Source organism: Procambarus clarkii, chromosome 22, assembly GCF_040958095.1.
Source record: "Procambarus clarkii isolate CNS0578487 chromosome 22, FALCON_Pclarkii_2.0, whole genome shotgun sequence".
Lineage (NCBI taxonomy): Eukaryota > Metazoa > Arthropoda > Malacostraca > Decapoda > Cambaridae > Procambarus > Procambarus clarkii.
Genome location: NC_091171.1, coordinates 13,261,947 through 13,280,914, shown reverse-complemented (window position 1 = coordinate 13,280,914; position 18,968 = coordinate 13,261,947). Strand labels below are relative to the sequence as shown.

The following is an 18,968-nucleotide window of genomic DNA, read 5'->3' as shown; positions in this document are numbered from 1 at the left end:
GCATCTGTGACGCCTCCTTTTACGCCCCTGTGACGAATCTGTGACGCCCCGTACTCACCTAATTGTACTCACCTAATTGTGCTTGCGGGGGTTGAGCTTTGGCTCTTTGGTCCCGCCTCTCAACTGTCAATCAACAGGTGTACAGATTCCTGAGCCTACTGGGCTCTATCATATCTACATTTGAAACTGTGTATGGAGTCAGCCTCCCACCACATCACTTCCTAATGCATTCCATTTATTAACTACTCTGACACTGAAAAAATTCTTTCTAACGTCTCTGTGGCTCATTTGGGTACTAAGTTTCCACCTGTGTCCCCTTGTTCGTGTCCCACCCGTGCTGAAGATTTTATCTTTGTCCACCCTGTCAATTCCCCTGTGAATTTTGTAGGTAGTTATCATGTCTCCCCTTACTCTTCTGTTTTCCAGGGATGTGAGGTTCAGCTCCTTTAGCCTTTCCTCGCAGCTCATACCTCTCAGTTTCGGGACGAGCCTGTTGGCATACCGCTGAATCTTCTCTAACTTTGTCTTGTGTTTAACTAGATATGGACTCCAGGCTGGAGCTGCATACTCCAGGATTGGTCTTACATAAGTGGTATATAGGGTCCTGAACGATTCCTTACACAAGCTATGTCATGGGTTCGTATCCTGGCCGGGGAGGATTTACTGGGCGCAATTCCTTAACTGTAGCCTCTGTTTAACGCAACAGTAAAATGTGTACTTGGATGAAAAAACTATTCTTCGCGGCAGGGGATCGTATTCCAGGGACCATAGGATTAAGGACTTACCCGAAACGCTACACGTACTAGTGGCTGTACAAGAATGTAACAACTCTTGTATATATCTCAAAGAAAACAAAACAAAAAAAAAAAAAAAGTTTCTAAAGGCAGTTCTTATGTTGGCCAGTCTAGCATATGCCGCTGATGATATCCTTTTGATGTGGGCCTCTGGGGACAGGTTCGGTGTGATATCAACCCCCAGGTCTTTCTCTCTATTTGACTCTTGCAGGATTTCACCTCCCAGATGGTACCTTGTGTTCAGCCTTCTGCTCCCTTCGCCTAATTTCATTACCTTACACTTTCCTGAGTTGAACTTTAGAGACCCGTGTGACTCCTCCTGTGACGCCCCTGTGACTCCCCCTGTGACTCCCCCTGTGACGCCCTCTGTGACGCCCCTGTAACTCCCCCTGTGACGCCCTCTGTGACGCCCCCTGTGACTCCCCCTGTGACTCCCCCTGTGACTCCCCGTGACTCCCCCTGTGGCGTCCCCTGTGGCGTCCCCTGTGGCGCCCCCTGTGGCGCCCCCTGTGGCGCCCCCTGTGACGCCCCCTGTGACGCCCCCTGTGACGCCCCCTGTGACGCCCCCCTGTGACGCCCCCTGTGACGCCCCCTGTGACGCCCCCTGTGACGCCCCCCGTGACGCCCCCCGTGGCGCCCTCTGTGACTCCCCCTGTGACGCCCTCTGTGACGCCCCTGTGACTCCCCCTGTGACTCCCCCTGTGACGCCCTCTGTGACGCCCCTGTGACTCCCCCTGTGACTCCCCCTGTGACGCCCCTGTGACGCCCCCCGTGACACCCTCTGTGACGCCCCTGTGACTCCCCTGTGACGCCCTCTGTGACGCCCTCTGTGACGCCCCTGTGACTCCCCCTGTGACGCCCTCTGTGACTCCCCCTGTGACTCCCCCTGTGACTCCCCCTGTGACTCCCCCTGTGACTCCCCCTGTGACTCCCCCTGTGACGCCCTCTGTGACGCCCTCTGTGACGCCCCTGTGACTCCCCCTGTGACGCCCTCTGTGACGCCCCTGTGATGCCCTCTGTGACGCCCTCTGTGACGCCCTCTGTGACGCCCCTGTGACGCCCTCTGTGACGCCCCTGTGACGCCCCTGTGACGCCCTCTGTGACGCCCCTGTGACGCCCTCTGTGTACTCCCTTGCTACTGGCAGTCATAGAAGAAAAGTTTACAAGTGAAGTGTTAAGACTGGTTTTGTTCCTAAAAGGAAGCCTAATGTAGCAGTTGGATGGTTCATATTCCTGTGAGGTAATGTTAGCCAAGTGGACACCACTCTCCAGTAAAGTCCAGCGCCCAGTGTTGTAGTAACTTTATTGAATAAACGTCATTAAACATAACACATTAACATAAACATCTTTAGGAAAAAATACATACATACATACATACATACATACATACATACATACCATAGAAAACAAGCAGTATTGGACTCATGGGTATTCAGGTACAGTATAGGTCGCCTAAAGCCACTAATACGCAGAACATTTTGGGCAGGCCTGTGTTTACAGTGTACCAACGTCAGTACCTCTACGGTGCTACAGTCATTACTTAAGGCATTGAATTAACTTGTATAACCACAAATTAACAAGTATTTGATTTAGGACAATTGTCGATAATCCTCGAGAATGCTGTTTGCACTGGAGAGATACCAACAACCCAGTGGATCACGATTAGGTTCACACACCAGAGTGAGAAAGGATACACCCACCACGGCTCCCTCACTCGACTAGCAGCGCCCCGGTCTGGTGCGGCTGCTCTCATAACTAATCTTGCCCTTGATAGTGACTGTTGAACAGACCCCCATATGCAAATTAGTGGCGGTGCACGTCGCAGTCGCAGTCATTGCCAGCTCTGAGGGTCAACACTCGAAATATATGAGTACTTAAGGGCAAGCTTTTGATCACCTGATGTAAGATAAGAGCTCTCAGCTTGTAGATTATTTAGAAATAACAATGGCATTCCTTATATGAACCTTATCCTTAGTTTATGGATAAGGTTCATAGTATATGAACAGGAAAAGTGAGAGGGAGGGGGGGAGCTAGCGAGAGAGAGAGAGAGAGAGAGAGAGAGAGAGAGAGAGAGAGAGAGAGAGAGAGAGAGAGACAGACAGAGAGACAGAGAGACAGAGAGAGAGACAGAGAGACAGAGAGACAGAGAGACAGAGAGACAGAGAGAGACAGAGAGAGAGAGAGAGACAGAGAGAGAGAGACAGAGAGAGAGAGAGACAGAGAGAGAGAGAGACAGAGAGAGAGAGAGACAGAGAGAGAGAGAGACAGAGAGAGAGAGAGACAGAGAGAGAGAGAGACAGAGAGAGAGACAGAGAGAGAGAGAGACAGAGAGAGAGACAGAGAGAGAGAGAGAGAGAGAGAGAGAGAGACAGAGAGAGAGAGAGACAGCTAGAGAGAGAGAGACAGCTAGAGAGAGAGAGAGAGAGAGAGAGAGAGAGAGAGAGAGAGAGAGAGAGAGAGAGAGAGAGAGAGAGAGAGAGAGAGAGAGAGACAGAGAGACAGAGAGACAGAGAGACAGAAAGACAGAGACAGAGAGACAGAGAGACAGAGAGACAGAGAGACAGAGACAGACAGAGACAGACAGAGACAGAGAGACAGAGAGACAGAGACAGAGAGACAGAGACAGAGAGACAGAGAGACAGAGACAGAGAGACAGAGACAGAGAGACAGAGACAGAGAGACAGAGACAGAGAGACGGAGACAGAGAGACGGAGACAGAGAGACGGAGACAGAGAGACGGAGACAGAGACAGAGACAGAGAGAGAGGAGACCCGGGCACCGCCGTGTACGCCATCTATAATGGTCTTACAATCAACACTCAACGTTCTGTTGGAATTAAGATCATACCTCTTGCTTTCCCTAGAGCCTTCCCCCCATGCGCCCAGCCCAGCAGCCATCATAGCAGCCTCCTCTAGTCTTGCGGTCATTCATGGGACGCGGAATTTTCCCCTTTTCCGGTCACTAATGTGCGGGTGGGTGGACCATGTCCCTCGTCCGAGAATGAGAAATTTTTGGTGTCGTTTGAGACGTTTCCTGCCGGGCCGACGGTGTGGGAGAGCTGACCTTGCCCACCGGCGGTGCCCACCCACTGCCCACTCCCAACCCTTCCCCTACACCCTCGTTAACAACCCTCACTTTCACTTCATATTTGGCGGGAATCACTACATGTACTCGCATGGCCACAACGAAGTTACCCGTTATAACTCGTTTTCTATAATTATTGTAATTGGACTGCAGGAGTGACTATAGTATCCAAGCATTAGGCTCTGTTCCGGCGGCGCCAACTTTGAAAGCCGCGAATGTGCCAGTGGAGTGGAGGCGGTGACCGCCAGACAGCAGGGGTCACATATACAGGACGCCCCAGGTATAGATGCCCCTGGTATATAAGGGCAAGACCCCATTGCCAGGACAACCAGTGATCCTCTGGCCCTCGTCCTGCCTCACCTCTACCCCTACTCTCAAGTCAAGGTAACTTTCCCCCGTTGAACAATGTAATGAATTTTTCCAATCAATACAAAAACACAAATCTTACAATCACTTAATTTGGTTAAACCCCGAGACTCAATTTAATGTCTCATTATGTAGGATTTAATTATTTAAACACACTTACACCAGAGTTTGATTTATGTCGCGTTTTATGTATTTAGGAATGGTTGGTCAGCAGGTGTGGTGGCTGGTGAGCAGACGTGTCAGTTAGTCAGCAGGTGTGGTGGGTGGTCAGATGTGGTGGGTGGTCAGGTGTGGTGGGTGGTCAGCAGGCGTGGTGGGTGCATGGTCAGCAGATGTGTCAGTTAGTCAGCAGGTATGGTGGGTAGTCAGGCGTGGTAGGAGGTCGGCAGGTGTGGAGGTCGGCAGGTGTGGTGGCCGGACAGGTGTGGTAGGAAGTCAGCAGGTGTGGTAGAAAGTCAGCAGGTGTGTGTCCGGGAGCATCCCAGATTGCGAGCTACGACAGGGTAAAATTCATTTGATTGCATCACGTTATTGTGATCTGTGTGTGTGTGACTTGTGGATATTCACGTTAAATTTCTACTTCTACTAGAAAAGGAAGACCTGATGTTCTCTCGCATTAATTTAGTTCATGTTATTATCACTCTTATATAGATAAATTATTGTCTAACTATGTACTGTTTTGACGGGATAGTTGTGCTTGCTCACCCCAGAGCTGTAATACAGTGTGGTGCATGACGGGATAGTACTGTATGCTCACCCCAGAGCTGTAATACAGTGTGGTGCATGACGGGATAGTTGTGCTTACTCACCCCAGAGCTGTAATACAGTGTGGTGCATGACGGGATAGTACTGTATGCTCACCCCAGAGCTGTAATACAGTGTGGTGCATGACGGGATAGTTGTGCTTGCTCACCCCAGAGCTGTAATACAGTGTGGTGCATGACGGGATAGTACTGTATGCTCACCCCAGAGCTGTAATACAGTGTGGTGCATGACGGGATAGTACTGTATGCTCACCCCAGAGCTGTAATACAGTGTGGTGCATGACGGGATAGTACTGTATGCTCACCCCAGAGCTGTAATACAGTGTGGTGCATGACGGGATAGTTGTGCTTGCTCACCCCAGAGCTGTAATACAGTGTGGTGCATGACGGGATAGTACTGTATGCTCACCCCAGAGCTGTAATACAGTGTGGTGCATGACGGGATAGTACTGTATGCTCACCCCAGAGCTGTAATACAGTGTGGTGCATGACGGGATAGTACTGTATGCTCACCCCAGAGCTGTAATACAGTGTGGTGCATGACGGGATAGTTGTGCTTGCTCACCCCAGAGCTGTAATACAGTGTGGTGCATGACGGGATAGTACTGTATGCTCACCCCAGAGCTGTAATACAGTGTGGTGCATGACGGGATAGTACTGTATGCTCACCCCAGAGCTGTAATACAGTGTGGTGCATGACGGGATAGTACTGTATGCTCACCCCAGAGCTGTAATACAGTGTGGTGCATGACGGGATAGTACTGTATGCTCACCCCAGAGCTGTAATACAGTGTGGTGCATGACGGGATAGTACTGTATGCTCACCCCAGAGCTGTAATACAGTGTGGTGCATGACGGGATAGTACTGTATGCTCACCCCAGAGCTGTAATACAGTGTGGTGCATGACGGGATAGTACTGTATGCTCACCCCAGAGCTGTAATACAGTGTGGTGCATGACGGGATAGTACTGTATGCTCACCCCAGAGCTGTAATACAGTGTGGTGCATGACGGGATAGTACTGTATGCTCACCCCAGAGCTGTAATACAGTGTGGTGCATGACGGGATAGTACTGTATGCTCACCCCAGAGCTGTAATACAGTATGGTGCATGACGGGATAGTTGTGCTTGCTCACCCCAGAGCTGTAATACAGTGTGGTGCATGACGCGATAGTTGTGCTTGCTCACACCAGAGCTGTAATACAGTGGTGTGCATGACGCGATAGTTGTGCTTGCTGACACCAGAGCTGTAATACAGTGTGGTGCATGAAGACTGCCGCTCAAGCAGGTGACTGCCGTGTGTCAACACTAGGCTGTAGTGAAGGCGGACTTAAGATAACGCAAGGTATGATATTTACCTGATAGGACGATGTTGCCGTCGTCATAACGGTCTCCGTTACTATCTACGGGAGATGTTCTACGCTAGGTCAGACGTTCTGCTTCAGGCAGGACAGTCCTACTTTTGAGCACTGTCCTCCGTCCTGCGACACCTCAAGCAGCACGTTAATTTGTCCTTTTTGGGGCCTGTCAGAAAGGAATAATAAATGATAAATATGCTTCTTCCTTTAGCTTGTGAAGTTAATTTTGTCAGCATATTGTGTTACAGTAAAAGGGAAAATATTAGCTTCTTCCAATTCTGTATTTGTACAGTGCTAATGTATTTAGGTAATATATACAGTGCTAATGTATGTAGGTAATATATACAGTGCTAATGTATGTAGGTAATATATACAGTGCTAATGTATGTAGGTAATATATACAGTGCTAATGTATGTAGGTAATATATACAGTGCTAATGTATGTAGGTAATATATACAGTGCTAATGTATGTAGGTAATATATACAGTGCTAATGTATGTAGGTAATATATACAGTGCTAATGTATGTAGGTAATATATACAGTGCGTATACAAAATTAATTTCCTAAAAATATACCACAAAAGAGCATGCATCCCATTATAGTGATGATTGGTAAATAAATAAATCTCTTAAGAATATTTTCTACAACTTTATATATATTTTAACTAATCATAAATCATGTTTGACTTATAATATGAAGAGTTATCCTATATTTATATATATATATATATATGTCGTACCTAGTAGCCAGAACGCACTTCTCAGCCTACTATGCAAGGCCCGATTTGCCTAATAAGCCAAGTTTTCATGAATTAATTGTTTTTTGGCTACCTAACCAAACCTAACCTAACTTTTTCGGCCACCTAACCAAACCTAACCTATAAAGATAGATTAGGTTAGGTTAGGTTGGGTTGGTTAGGTTCGGTCATATATCTTCGTTAATTTTAACTCCAATAAAAAAAAATTGACCTCATACATAATGAAATGGGTTGCTTTATCATTTCATAAGAAAAAAATTAGAGCAAATATATTATTTCAGGAAAACTTGGCTTATTAGGCAAATCGTGCCTTGCATAGTAGGCCGAGAAGTGCGTTCTGGCTACTAGGTACGACATATATATATATATATATATATATATATATATATATATATATATATATATATATATATATATATATATATATATATATATATATATATAATCAAAATGAATGGGAAAACCATTGATATAACAAAAATCTTGTTTCAGATTCTTTACTTTAAAAAGCATAACGTTTCGAACACTTCTCGTATTCATCATCAGATGTAAAAGAACAAGAGAAGTCACAATAAAACAAGTACTAAACAGAACTCCTGCTGACCACAATTACCTGTCAGAAGAGATACTAAGCGACGCTGGTTATAAACCTTAACACTTAAGCTTACTTGAAGTGATCAAACCGAATAAAACTTTATAACTATCACATGGTTAAAATCTAATACAAAAAATTAATACAAAATGACTAATAAAACAAACCACAGTGTTAAACTTACGTAAAGTGATCACAGTGGAACTTGATAATTAACAAGTGGATAATCAACGTTAATACAACACTTACAATAATGTACTACACACTTACAAAAAAATTTATAGATCAGAAGCAAAATGGAATTTTATAAACATTTTTGTAGATGTGTAGTCATTATTATAAGTGTTGTATTAGCGTTGATTATCCATGTGTTAATTATCAAGTTACACTTCGTGTGATCACTTCACGTAACTTTAACACTGTGGTTTGTTTTTTTAGTTATTTTGTATTATTTTTTGAATTAGCTTTTATTATCCATATGCACAATATGTCAATATATAATAATAATTTATATTTGAAAAAAAAATCCTGTTTTGAATGAAAAGCATGTTAAAATTGATGAATGTGTCTTTGGGGTCGACCGCTGGATGGAATGGGCTGGATCTGAGGACAGGTTGACTACCCCGACCCTTAATTAATAGTATATGTAATTTAACAGTCACTGACATTATGATGTATATTTCACAATATGTACTACTAATATACATCCTATTTGATCGTGATCGATGTTAGTTTGATAAATTGTGAAGAGATTTAATTTTCAGGTTAACTATTTATAACTAGCTCATCAGCGCTGTGTTAACTATCTTAGCTAACCGAATATTATTATTCAGTTCCAAACCTCATTTATACGTGAACCTGTAGCCTGGTCCAGACACTCGCAAGAAGAGTGTCCTGCAGAATGAGGTACACGTGTACCTCACGCAGGATGAGGTACACGTGTACCTCACGCAGGATGACGTACACGTGTACCTCACGCAGGATGACGTACACGTGTACCTCACGCAGGATGAGGTACACGTACCTCACGCAGGATGACGTACACGTGTACCTCACGCAGGATGACGTACACGTGTACCTCACGCAGGATGACGTACACGTGTACCTCACGCAGGATGACGTACACGTGTACCTCACGCAGGATGACGTACACGTGTACCTCACGCAGGATGACGTACACGTGTACCTCACGCAGGATGACGTACACGTGTACCTCACGCAGGATGACGTACACGTGTACCTCACGCAGGATGAGGTACACGATAAACTAAAAATCCCACTAACTGTTTACGTACCTTCACGGTGTAGAATGTGAGCGGTAGAACACGAGGTGTTTACCCGTGGAGACGGACACCACACTGACCGGTGTGGTGTCCAGTCCACACTGGCCGGTGTGGTGTCCAGACCACACTGGCCGGTGTGGTGTCCAGACCACACTGGCCGGTGTGGTGTCCAGACCACACTGACCGGTGTGGTGTCCAGACCACACTGACCGGTGTGGTGTCCAGACCACACTGACCGGTGTGGTGCCCAGACCACACTGACCGGTGTGGTGCCCAGACCACACTGACCGGTGTGGTGCCCAGACCACACTGACCGGTGTGGTGCCCAGACCACACTGACCGGTGTGGTGTCCAGACCACACTGGCCGGTGTGGTGTCCAGACCACACTGGCCGGTGTGGTGTCCAGACCACACTGACCGGTGTGGTGCCCAGACCACACTGACCGGTGTGGTGCCCAGACCACACTGACCGGTGTGGTGCCCAGACCACACTGACCGGTGTGGTGTCCAGACCACACTGGCCGGTGTGGTGTCCAGACCACACTGGCCGGTGTGGTGTCCAGACCACACTGACCGGTGTGGTGTCCAGTCCACACTGACCGGTGTGGTGTCCAGACCACACTGACCGGTGTGGTGTCCAGACCACACTGACCGGTGTGGTGTCCAGACCACACTGACCGGTGTGGTGTCCAGACCACACTGACCGGTGTGGTGTCCAGACCACACTGGCCGGTGTGGTGCCCAGTCCACACTGACCGGTGTGGTGCCCAGACCACACTGACCGGTGTGGTGCCCAGACCACACTGGCCGGTGTGGTGCCCAGACCACACTGGCCGGTGTGGTGCCCAGACCACACTGACCGGTGTGGTGTCCAGACCACACTGACCGGTGTGGTGTCCAGACCACACTGGCCGGTGTGGTGTCCAGACCACACTGACCGGTGTGGTGTCCAGACCACACTGGCCGGTGTGGTGCCCAGTCCACACTGACCGGTGTGGTGCCCAGACCACACTGACCGGTGTGGTGCCCAGACCACACTGGCCGGTGTGGTGTCCAGACCACACTGACCGGTGTGGTGTCCAGTCCACACTGACCGGTGTGGTGCCCAGACCACACTGACCGGTGTGGTGTCCAGACCACACTGGCCGGTGTGGTGTCCAGACCACACTGGCCGGTGTGGTGTCCAGACCACACTGGCCGGTGTGGTGTCCAGACCACACTGGCCGGTGTGGTGTCCAGACCACACTGGCCGGTGTGGTGTCCAGTCCACACTGGCCGCTACTGGGGCGGTCAGCGACGACAATTGAACTAAAACTAAGCTATGACACAGCTAAGTACTCTACATTTGTTGACATTAAAGGAGCATTCGACAAAGCTCAGGGGACTGCGATCCTGGACGAACTTGCATGCATGGGTGTCAAGGGGAGACTCATGAAATGGACTGAAGACTACCTCACAGGGAGGAAAGCCAAGGTCGGCTTCAACGGAGCAGTCTCCAGAACAATGAATATGGAACTCGGGACCCCCCCCCCCCAAGGAGGAGTCTTAACCCCCACACTATTTAACTTATGAACGCCATTGCAAATATTGAATTTCCGGAAGGAACACAACAAGTGGGATATGCAGATGATGTCCTAATACAAGCTCCCACCTTGGGGAAAATTAAACAGACCATTGAACTCCTCGGAAGAAAATGTATTGAGCTGGGTTTCACTCTCTCCACAAACAAGACAAAAGCATACTCCCATCACAAGCGGGGAGAAAATGAGGAACTACAAATTAATGGTGTAACACTTGAATAGGTTGACCACTATCGGTACCTTGGCGTCACTGTCGGCTCTAACAACGAGTACAAAGAGGAGCTCAACCAACTCATAGGAACATGCAAAAGTCGAGTCAGGGCACTGAAAACAATGACCTGGAATGGGCATGGGCCGTATTGCCGTGCTTAAAATGATATACACAGCCTATGTGCGCTCCGTCATAGACTATGCCGAACCAGTTTTGTGCACTTATTCCCAAAACGATATGAAAGAACTTGAAAGCATACAAAATGAAGCCATGACAATCATTCTTGGAGTCCCAAGAACTGCCAAAACGTCTAATCTACGAGAGGAGTTGTCCCTCTCCAGTGTTAAAAGCAGAATTAAGGAGCTGAATGCTAAGCATGCAATTCAGATAGCCAGAGATCCCCCATTACAATGATATTGCTGTTCATTCAAAAAGGGAATTTTCTCAAATATAAATTAATATTATAATATATTAACATATAATGCATATATAGGCATAGGTTAGGTTAGGGTGTTAGGTTCTGTTGGCGATTATTTGTATTTGTAGTACGTGGGTGAAGCATTTACAGCGTTGTGGTTCGAACAAAATTCGTCAGTGAAGCACTTGTTCCGGAAGTGTTCGAACGTCATCAGTTGTGAGTCGTGTGTGAACCGTTTTTCATTCATAAACAGCTGGGGTTTGGCGGGTGGATGGAATCACTTTTGGGTCTTTGTTTGGAGGACGAACTGCTGTCTGCTGCCTGGAAGAACTTCACCTGCTTGAGCAAGCCCGTGAGCTCCTGCCTGTAGAGAGGTTACCTCCCTGGGAGGATGACTCATGCAAGATTATCATCAATGAAATGGCAAGGAAAAAGTTCAACATTATACCACAAGAAATGAGGCACAGGTATCTTGAGGAAATTTATAAAGAAATCGAAAATGAATTAGATAAAATACACACTGACGGATCATCTAATCCTGTCAATGGAATCCTGCAATGGCAGGGCTCCTGCAGCATTCACTATAATCTATATAAGTAAAAATGGAAATGTTCGTTTGTGCATAACCGCTAATCTCCGAAAGGTCTTCACTGATTGCTTTGAAATTTTCACACAACGTTCCATTCGCCTCCGAGCTGGTTTTTATATACATACTATATAGATGTCACGTCTGTGACGGTAAAAAAAAAAAAACATGCTTTTTCTGAAAAACTGTGTTTTTCATGTGAGGGTTATCTACGAAACCTCTTTACCGATTGCTTTGAAATTTTGACACAACGTTGCATTTGAATAGTCGCGTCTTTTTATATATCTACTATATACATGCCTCAACTGTGACAGGAAAAAACATTCGTTTTTGAAAAACAGCGCCATCTGTTGCATGTAAGAGCAACACACATGCTATACTAAATATGATACAATTCTATTTCAATGTTTGTGATTACACTGATAAATTGAATTTTCATAGATTTTGATTTATTTTCATTTTGACTTAATGATTTTGTGTGAATTGCTTTGGAATTGAGCTGTGTTGTTTACCATACTGTTTATTTCGTGAGTATTTATTTTTAATTTTTTCATATTTTCATTTCATTTTTAACTTTTTCTTATATTTCAGTGATGGGAACATCAGTTCACTTGATGCTCCCAATTTTCTAATGGGAACATCAGACCATTTGGGAAGGCATCGGACAAGGGAGTGGGGAATGGTGGGGATGACGAGGGGACGGAAGTGAGAGATGGTGGGGAGGACGAGGGGACGGCTGAGGGGGGAAGGGTGGGGAAGATTGGGGGACAGGGAAGGTTGTTGGCCGGGTACTGCTAGTAAATAAATATATATCTTTTCATGCTTATATATATTACAGAAAAACAGCGGCTAGTAGAAGAGGAGGAGGAAGTCCAGAGTGAATATCGACTCAGAGATTTATCTGAAGGTTCACGGATGTGTAGCTTGCTTCCAAGTCGTTATAAATGGTAACTTTATAAAATAAAGGTCTTTATCATAACGTTGACCAGAGTGAACTCGAGTAGTCTGTAAGCTCTTTGGAATGACTTGTAACTGAGGCAGCGTTAGTGTACACATTAAGGTCAAGTACAGGGCTCCTCACTTCCAGGACACCATGAAGGCCGTCCTCACCCTGCTGGCCGCCTGCTTCGTGGCCTCCTCCGCCCGCTCCGCCTACCAGCTTCCAGCAAATGTTGAGCTCCTCAAGTCGCAGATCATCACCTCCTTCAACTGCCTCGGCCGCCCCTACGGGTACTACGCCGACGTTGCCAACGACTGCGCAATCTTCCACGTCTGCTACCCAGTCAACGACGAGATAGGAAACGTACGTATATCCCATACTAAAGTTTCCTTTGATACAAAATAGTTTGATGGGCTACAAAATTTTGATCAATAGATGTTTCTTTATAGTAGTCTCGTGTTAATAACCGTTAAACTTCGAGACAATTACAATCTAAATCTTTTGCAGTTCTCTCGTTATTGTAATTTACCTAATCATCTTTTATATCAATATAAATTCCAAGCAAGAAAGCGTAATCATATATATGGATATATCCACCTGCAGATCGTGGAGGAAGCTCAGTTCTCCTTCATCTGCGGGAATCAGACCATCTTCAGCCAGGAGTCACTCACCTGCTCCACGCCCCAGGAGGCCTTTCCCTGCGCCCAAGCCGAGTCGCTCTACGACGCCTCCAACGCTGACTTCGGCAGGATTCCTGAGCCCACTAACATCTTTTAAGACAGCCACTGAGGTCCTCGGCCATGTGCATCATAAAGGCTCATCTGACACGACGATGTCCTCGCTCAGGCTGCGGGAACACGACGTGTGATCACAATCAGTCGAATGTAAGGAGTAATGCATTCACATTGATGAGCTAAGTGTGGGAATGATAATCGGTTATAACCCTCTTGTTATATAAGAACTCGACAAATTTGGTATCCAGTGTTCTTATTAAACGGAATATATATATACTCTGGATTATTATTTATAAAAGTTGATTGTATCATTTTCCCCTTGAAACTACACGTTTGAAAATAAATTGTAGAAGAATCTTCACACAGAATTTGCTGCTCTGTCTCACCCTCGACTGTGTTGGCCACATGTGAGAGGCCTCATATCTTCACTACCATCGACGCTTGCCATCTTTGCAAGGAAGTTTACAAACATTGGCGCCCGCGACGACAATTTGATTTGTATGCATATTGAATAATTCATTCAACACAATTTGACATAATACAAATGATTTGTTTTTTTGTTTTTGAGTAAATCTTGGCGGTGTATTGTATTTTTGAGTTAGGCATCATCTCTTTCTGCGGCTAATGAGATGATTGTTTCAAAATAATTTACCTCAGTCACTTCCAAAGCTTTACTAAGAAACAAATTGGTTTATCTTACTTGTTAAGTGAAAATATCTTAATTTGCACTTAATTAGTTTATTAAAATAAAGTAATTTGCACCATAGATTAATAAATCAAATTTCTCCACTATTTCGCACTTCAGAAAAATTACTCTGAAAACTGTATCAATCGCTCGGCGATCCTAAATTTGTAATCTCACTACTTGTGACTTTTCGGCTAATTTAAATATAATTTGGGCTGTTAATGTTGTTATTAATGCTTCGTCCCGGGTAATGGCTATGCCAGCACTCCATCCATCCTCCGGAGATGATAGTATACCAGTATGTAGGGATGGACCACCAGTAAGCCACTATAGACGAGTTGACTGATATTGAGTGCGAAGAGCGTGTGAGTATATTACAAGTATTACAGGTTCAATATCACACGACGCAATAGGATTTTCAGCCCGGTACATGGGATTAGTTTCAGTTACAAGCACTACTTCTGAAGTCATGTATCACCACCTCGAAGATTATTTTGGCAATATTGGAATTGATTTAAAGCAGAGTTTTGCAAAATAAAATATGATTCTGCAATATATATATATATATATATATATATATATATATATATATATATATATATATATATATATATATATATATATATATATATATATATATGTCGTACCTAGTAGCCAGAACGCACTTCTCAGCCTACTATGCAAGGCCCGATTTGCCTAATAAGCCAAGTTTTTCATGAATTGTTTTTCGACTACCTAACCTACCTAACCTAACCTAACCTAACTTTTTCGGCTACCTAACCTAACCTAACCAATAAAGATAGGTTAGGTTAGGTAGGGTGGTTAGGTTCGGTCATATATCTACGTTAATTTTAACTCCAATAAAAAATAATTGACCTCGTACATAATGAAAATGGGTAGCTTTATCATTTTCATAAGAAAAAAATTAGAGGAAATATATTAATTCAGGAAAACTTGGCTTATTAGGCAAATCGGGCCTTGCATAGTAGGCCGAGAAGTGAGTTCTGGCTACTAGGTATGACATATATATATATATATATATATATATATATATATATATATATATATATATATATATATATATATATATATATATATATATGCGAGGTTGTGGATGCAGAAAAAGACTTTTTTTATCAACATTGTACAACTGGTCGACGTTATCTTGAGGTTATCTTGAGATGATTTCGGGGCTCTAGTGTCCCCGCGGCCCGGTCCTCGACCAGGCCTCCACCCCCAGGAAGCAGCCCGTGACAGCTGACTAACACCCAGGTACCTATTTTACTGCTAGGTAACAGGGGCATTCAGGGTGAAAAACTTTGCCCATTTGTTTCTGCCTCGTGCGGGAATCGAACCCGCGCCACAGAATTACGAGTCCTGCGCGCTATCCACCAGGCTACGAGGCCCCACGAGACGTGGAGGAAGTGCACACCCATAATTATGCTTCTTGCAGCAAATATTGGCAAGTTATCCTATTATTGTATTTTTTATTAAATAGTGATAATAAAATCTTTAATCATGTAGTGTACTCTGAGTATTAAAATATATTACTCTGAAAACCGGATCAGTTGGTAAAGGAAATATTGGGCTCCTTTTATCACAAATTCGCAAATTCAAAACTTCAACTGGCGACTTCAGGCACTTCAGAGCCGGACACACACCAGCAGCCAGTCATGCCAGCCGAGTGTGAGCCGGACACACCAGCCAGTCATGCCAGCCTAGTGTGAGCCAGACACACCAGCAGCCAGTCATGCCAGCCTAGTGTGAGCCGGACACACCAGCAGCCAGTCATGCCAGCCTAGTGTGAGCCGGACACACCAGCAGCCAGTCATGCCAGCCTAGTGTGAGCCGGACACACCAGCAGCCAGTCATGCCAGCCGAGTGTGAGCCAGACACACCAGCAGCCAGTCATGCCAGCCGAAGGTGAGCCAGACACACCAGCAGCCAGTCATACCAGCCTAGTGTGAGCCGGACACACCAGCAGCCAGTCATGCCAGCCTAGTGTGAGCCGGACACACCAGCAGCCAGTCATGCCAGCCTAGTGTGAGCCGGACACACACCAGCAGCCAGTCATGCCAGCCGAGTGTGAGCCAGACACACCAGCAGCCAGTCATGCCAGCCTAGTGTGAGCCGGACACACCAGCAGCCAGTCATGCCAGCCGAGTGTGAGCCAGACACACCAGCAGCCAGTCATGACAGCCGAGTGTGAGCCAGACACACCAGCAGCCAGTCATGCCAGCCGAGTGTGAGCCGGACACACCAGCAGCCAGTCATGCCAGCCTAGTGTGAGCCGGACACACCAGCAGCCAGTCATACCAGCCGAGTGTGAGCCGGACACACCAGCAGCCAGTCATGCCAGCCTAGTGTGAGCCGGACACACCAGCAGCCAGTCATGCCAGCCTAGTGTGAGCCGGACACACCAGCAGCCAGTCATGCCAGCCGAGTGTGAGCCGGACACACCAGCAGCCAGTCATGCCAGCCTAGTGTGAGCCAGACACACCAGCAGCCAGTCATGCCAGCCGAGTGTGAGCCGGACACACCAGCAGCCAGTCATACCAGCCGAGTGTGAGCCGGACACACCAGCAGCCAGTCATGCCAGCCTAGTGTGAGCCGGACACACCAGCAGCCAGTCATGCCAGCCTAGTGTGAGCCGGACACACCAGCAGCCAGTCATGCCAGCCGAGTGTGAGCCGGACACACCAGCGCTCCCCTCCTTAACGGAACACGTACTCGCCTAGTTGTGCTTGCGGCGGTTGGGCTCTGGCTCTTTGGGCCCGCTTCTCAACTGGCAATCACTGATTTTTCACACACACAAACACACCAGGAGCCCGTAGCAGCTGTCTTAACTCCCAGGAACCTATTTACAGCTAGGACGAATAGATCATCAGGGTGAAAGAAACTCTGCCCATTTGTTTCCGTCTGCTCCAGGGATCGAACCCGGACCCTTAGGGATACGAATCCCGGGCGCTGTCCACTCAGCCGACAGACCCCCATGACACATGACTTACTCATCTATTGTATTCACCTAATTGTGCTTGCGGGGGTTGAGCTTTGTCTCTTTGGTCCCGCCTCTCAACTGTCAATCAACTGGTGTACAGATTCCTGAGCCTACTGGGCTCTATCATATCTACACTTGAAACTGTGTATGGAGTCAGCCTCCACCACATCACTGCCTAGTGCATTCCATTTATTTACCTACTCTGACACTGAACAAATTCTTTCTAACGTCTCTGTGGCTCATCTGGGTACTAAGTTTCCACCTGTGTCCCCTTGTTCGTGTCCCACCCGTGCTGAAGAGTTTGTCTTTGTCCACCCTGTCAATTCCCCTGAGAATTTTGTAGGTGGTTATCATGTCTCCCCTTACTCTTCTGTTTTCCAGGGATGTGAGGTTCAGCTCCTTTAGCCTTTTCTCGTAGCTCATACCTATCAGTTCCGGGACGAGCCTGGTGGCATACCGCTGAATCTTCTCTAACTTTGTCTTGTGTTTAACTAGGTATGGACTCCAGGCTGGAGCTGCATATTCCAGGATTGGTCTGATGTTAGTAGTATACAGGGTCCTGAACGATTCCTTACACAAGTTTCTAAAGGCAGTTCTTATGTTGGCCAGTCTAGCATATGCCGCTGATGATATCCTTTTAATGTGGGCCTCTGGGGACAGATTCGGTGTGATATCAACCCCCAGATCTTTCTCTCTATTTGACTCTTCAAGGATTTCACCTCCCAGATGGTACCTTGTGTTCAGCCTTCTGCTCCCTTCGCCTAATTTCATCACATTACACTTTCCTGAGTTAAACATGAGTTACATGACGTGTATCATGTACACTGCCACAGGACTCAGTGTTTACACACCTTGCTTTTTTCTGCTTTTGTTGTCCTCTCCGGCATTGTTGAGGCGGTAGCCGCCCTTGCAGCGTCTGGCAACTAAACAATCAGTCTCGTGTCATGCACCAACCCGTCCTCTTAAAAATAACGTCACTTTTGGCTGATATGCGCGTTATGGCTAAATTTGGACGTAATTTGAAATGAAATCGACTCACAAAAGTGACGTTCTGTTCCGTTTTCTATTTGAGTCGTCCGGCGTACGCGCAGAGGTTATAAAAGGACACTTTAAATTAATGTTTTTCATAACGTTTTGAAACTTCATGAGAATTTCCTGCCCACCTAACCTATCAGAGGACCCTTAACTTACTGTTGTTGAAAAAAAAATTCCAAATATATTTTCATTTTTTTTTCATTTTCAAATTACGTCCAAATTCGACCATACGGGCAAACGGCCACAAGCGACGTTCTTTTTAAGAGGACAGGTTGCATGCACACGCAAGATGCTTGAAAGGATCATAATAAACAGACTGTTGCACAAAATAGGCAGGTTAGGGGAGGGGGTCAATGGATTTGTTAAAGGACGAAGCACAGCAAATTGTATAGTTAAATACTTGGCTAATGACACGGCTAGGTACTCTGTATTTGTTGACATCAAAGGAGCCTTCGACAAAGCACAGAGGATTGCGATCCTGGACGAGCTTGCATGCATGGGTGTCAAAGGGAGACTCATGAGATGGACTGAAGACTACCTTACAGGGAGGAAAGCCAAGGTCTGCTTTAACGGAGCAGTCTCAAGAACAATGAATATGGAACTCGGGACTCCCCAAGGCGGAGTCTTAAGCCCCCCACACTATTCAATGTACTTATTTATTTATTTATTTATTTATTTATTTATTTATTTATGCATATACAAGAATGTACATAAGGAATGTGAGGATACAAATATGGTAATTACAGTCTTGTAAAGCCACTAGCACGCGCAGCGTTTCGG

At 46.2% G+C, this 18,968-nt stretch overlaps 1 protein-coding gene across 2 annotated transcripts; it reads left to right on the top strand.

Moving 5' to 3' along the window:
• Nucleotides 1-3,670: 3,670 nt before the first annotated feature.
• Nucleotides 3,671-13,959, top strand: LOC123756478 (U-scoloptoxin(01)-Cw1a). Of its 2 annotated transcripts, none has more exons than XM_045739662.2 (3): nucleotides 3,671-4,262; nucleotides 12,884-13,099; nucleotides 13,340-13,959. In XM_045739662.2, exons 2-3 carry the CDS (start codon nucleotides 12,890-12,892, stop codon nucleotides 13,511-13,513), a joined length of 384 nt encoding a protein of 127 aa, XP_045595618.1. In that variant the 5' UTR covers nucleotides 3,671-4,262; nucleotides 12,884-12,889; the 3' UTR covers nucleotides 13,514-13,959. The 2 variants fall into 2 exon arrangements, with proteins under 2 accessions (XP_045595618.1, XP_069185565.1); XM_069329464.1 differs by lacking the exon at nucleotides 3,671-4,262 and adding an exon at nucleotides 12,586-12,743.
• Nucleotides 13,960-18,968: the final 5,009 nt, after the last annotated feature.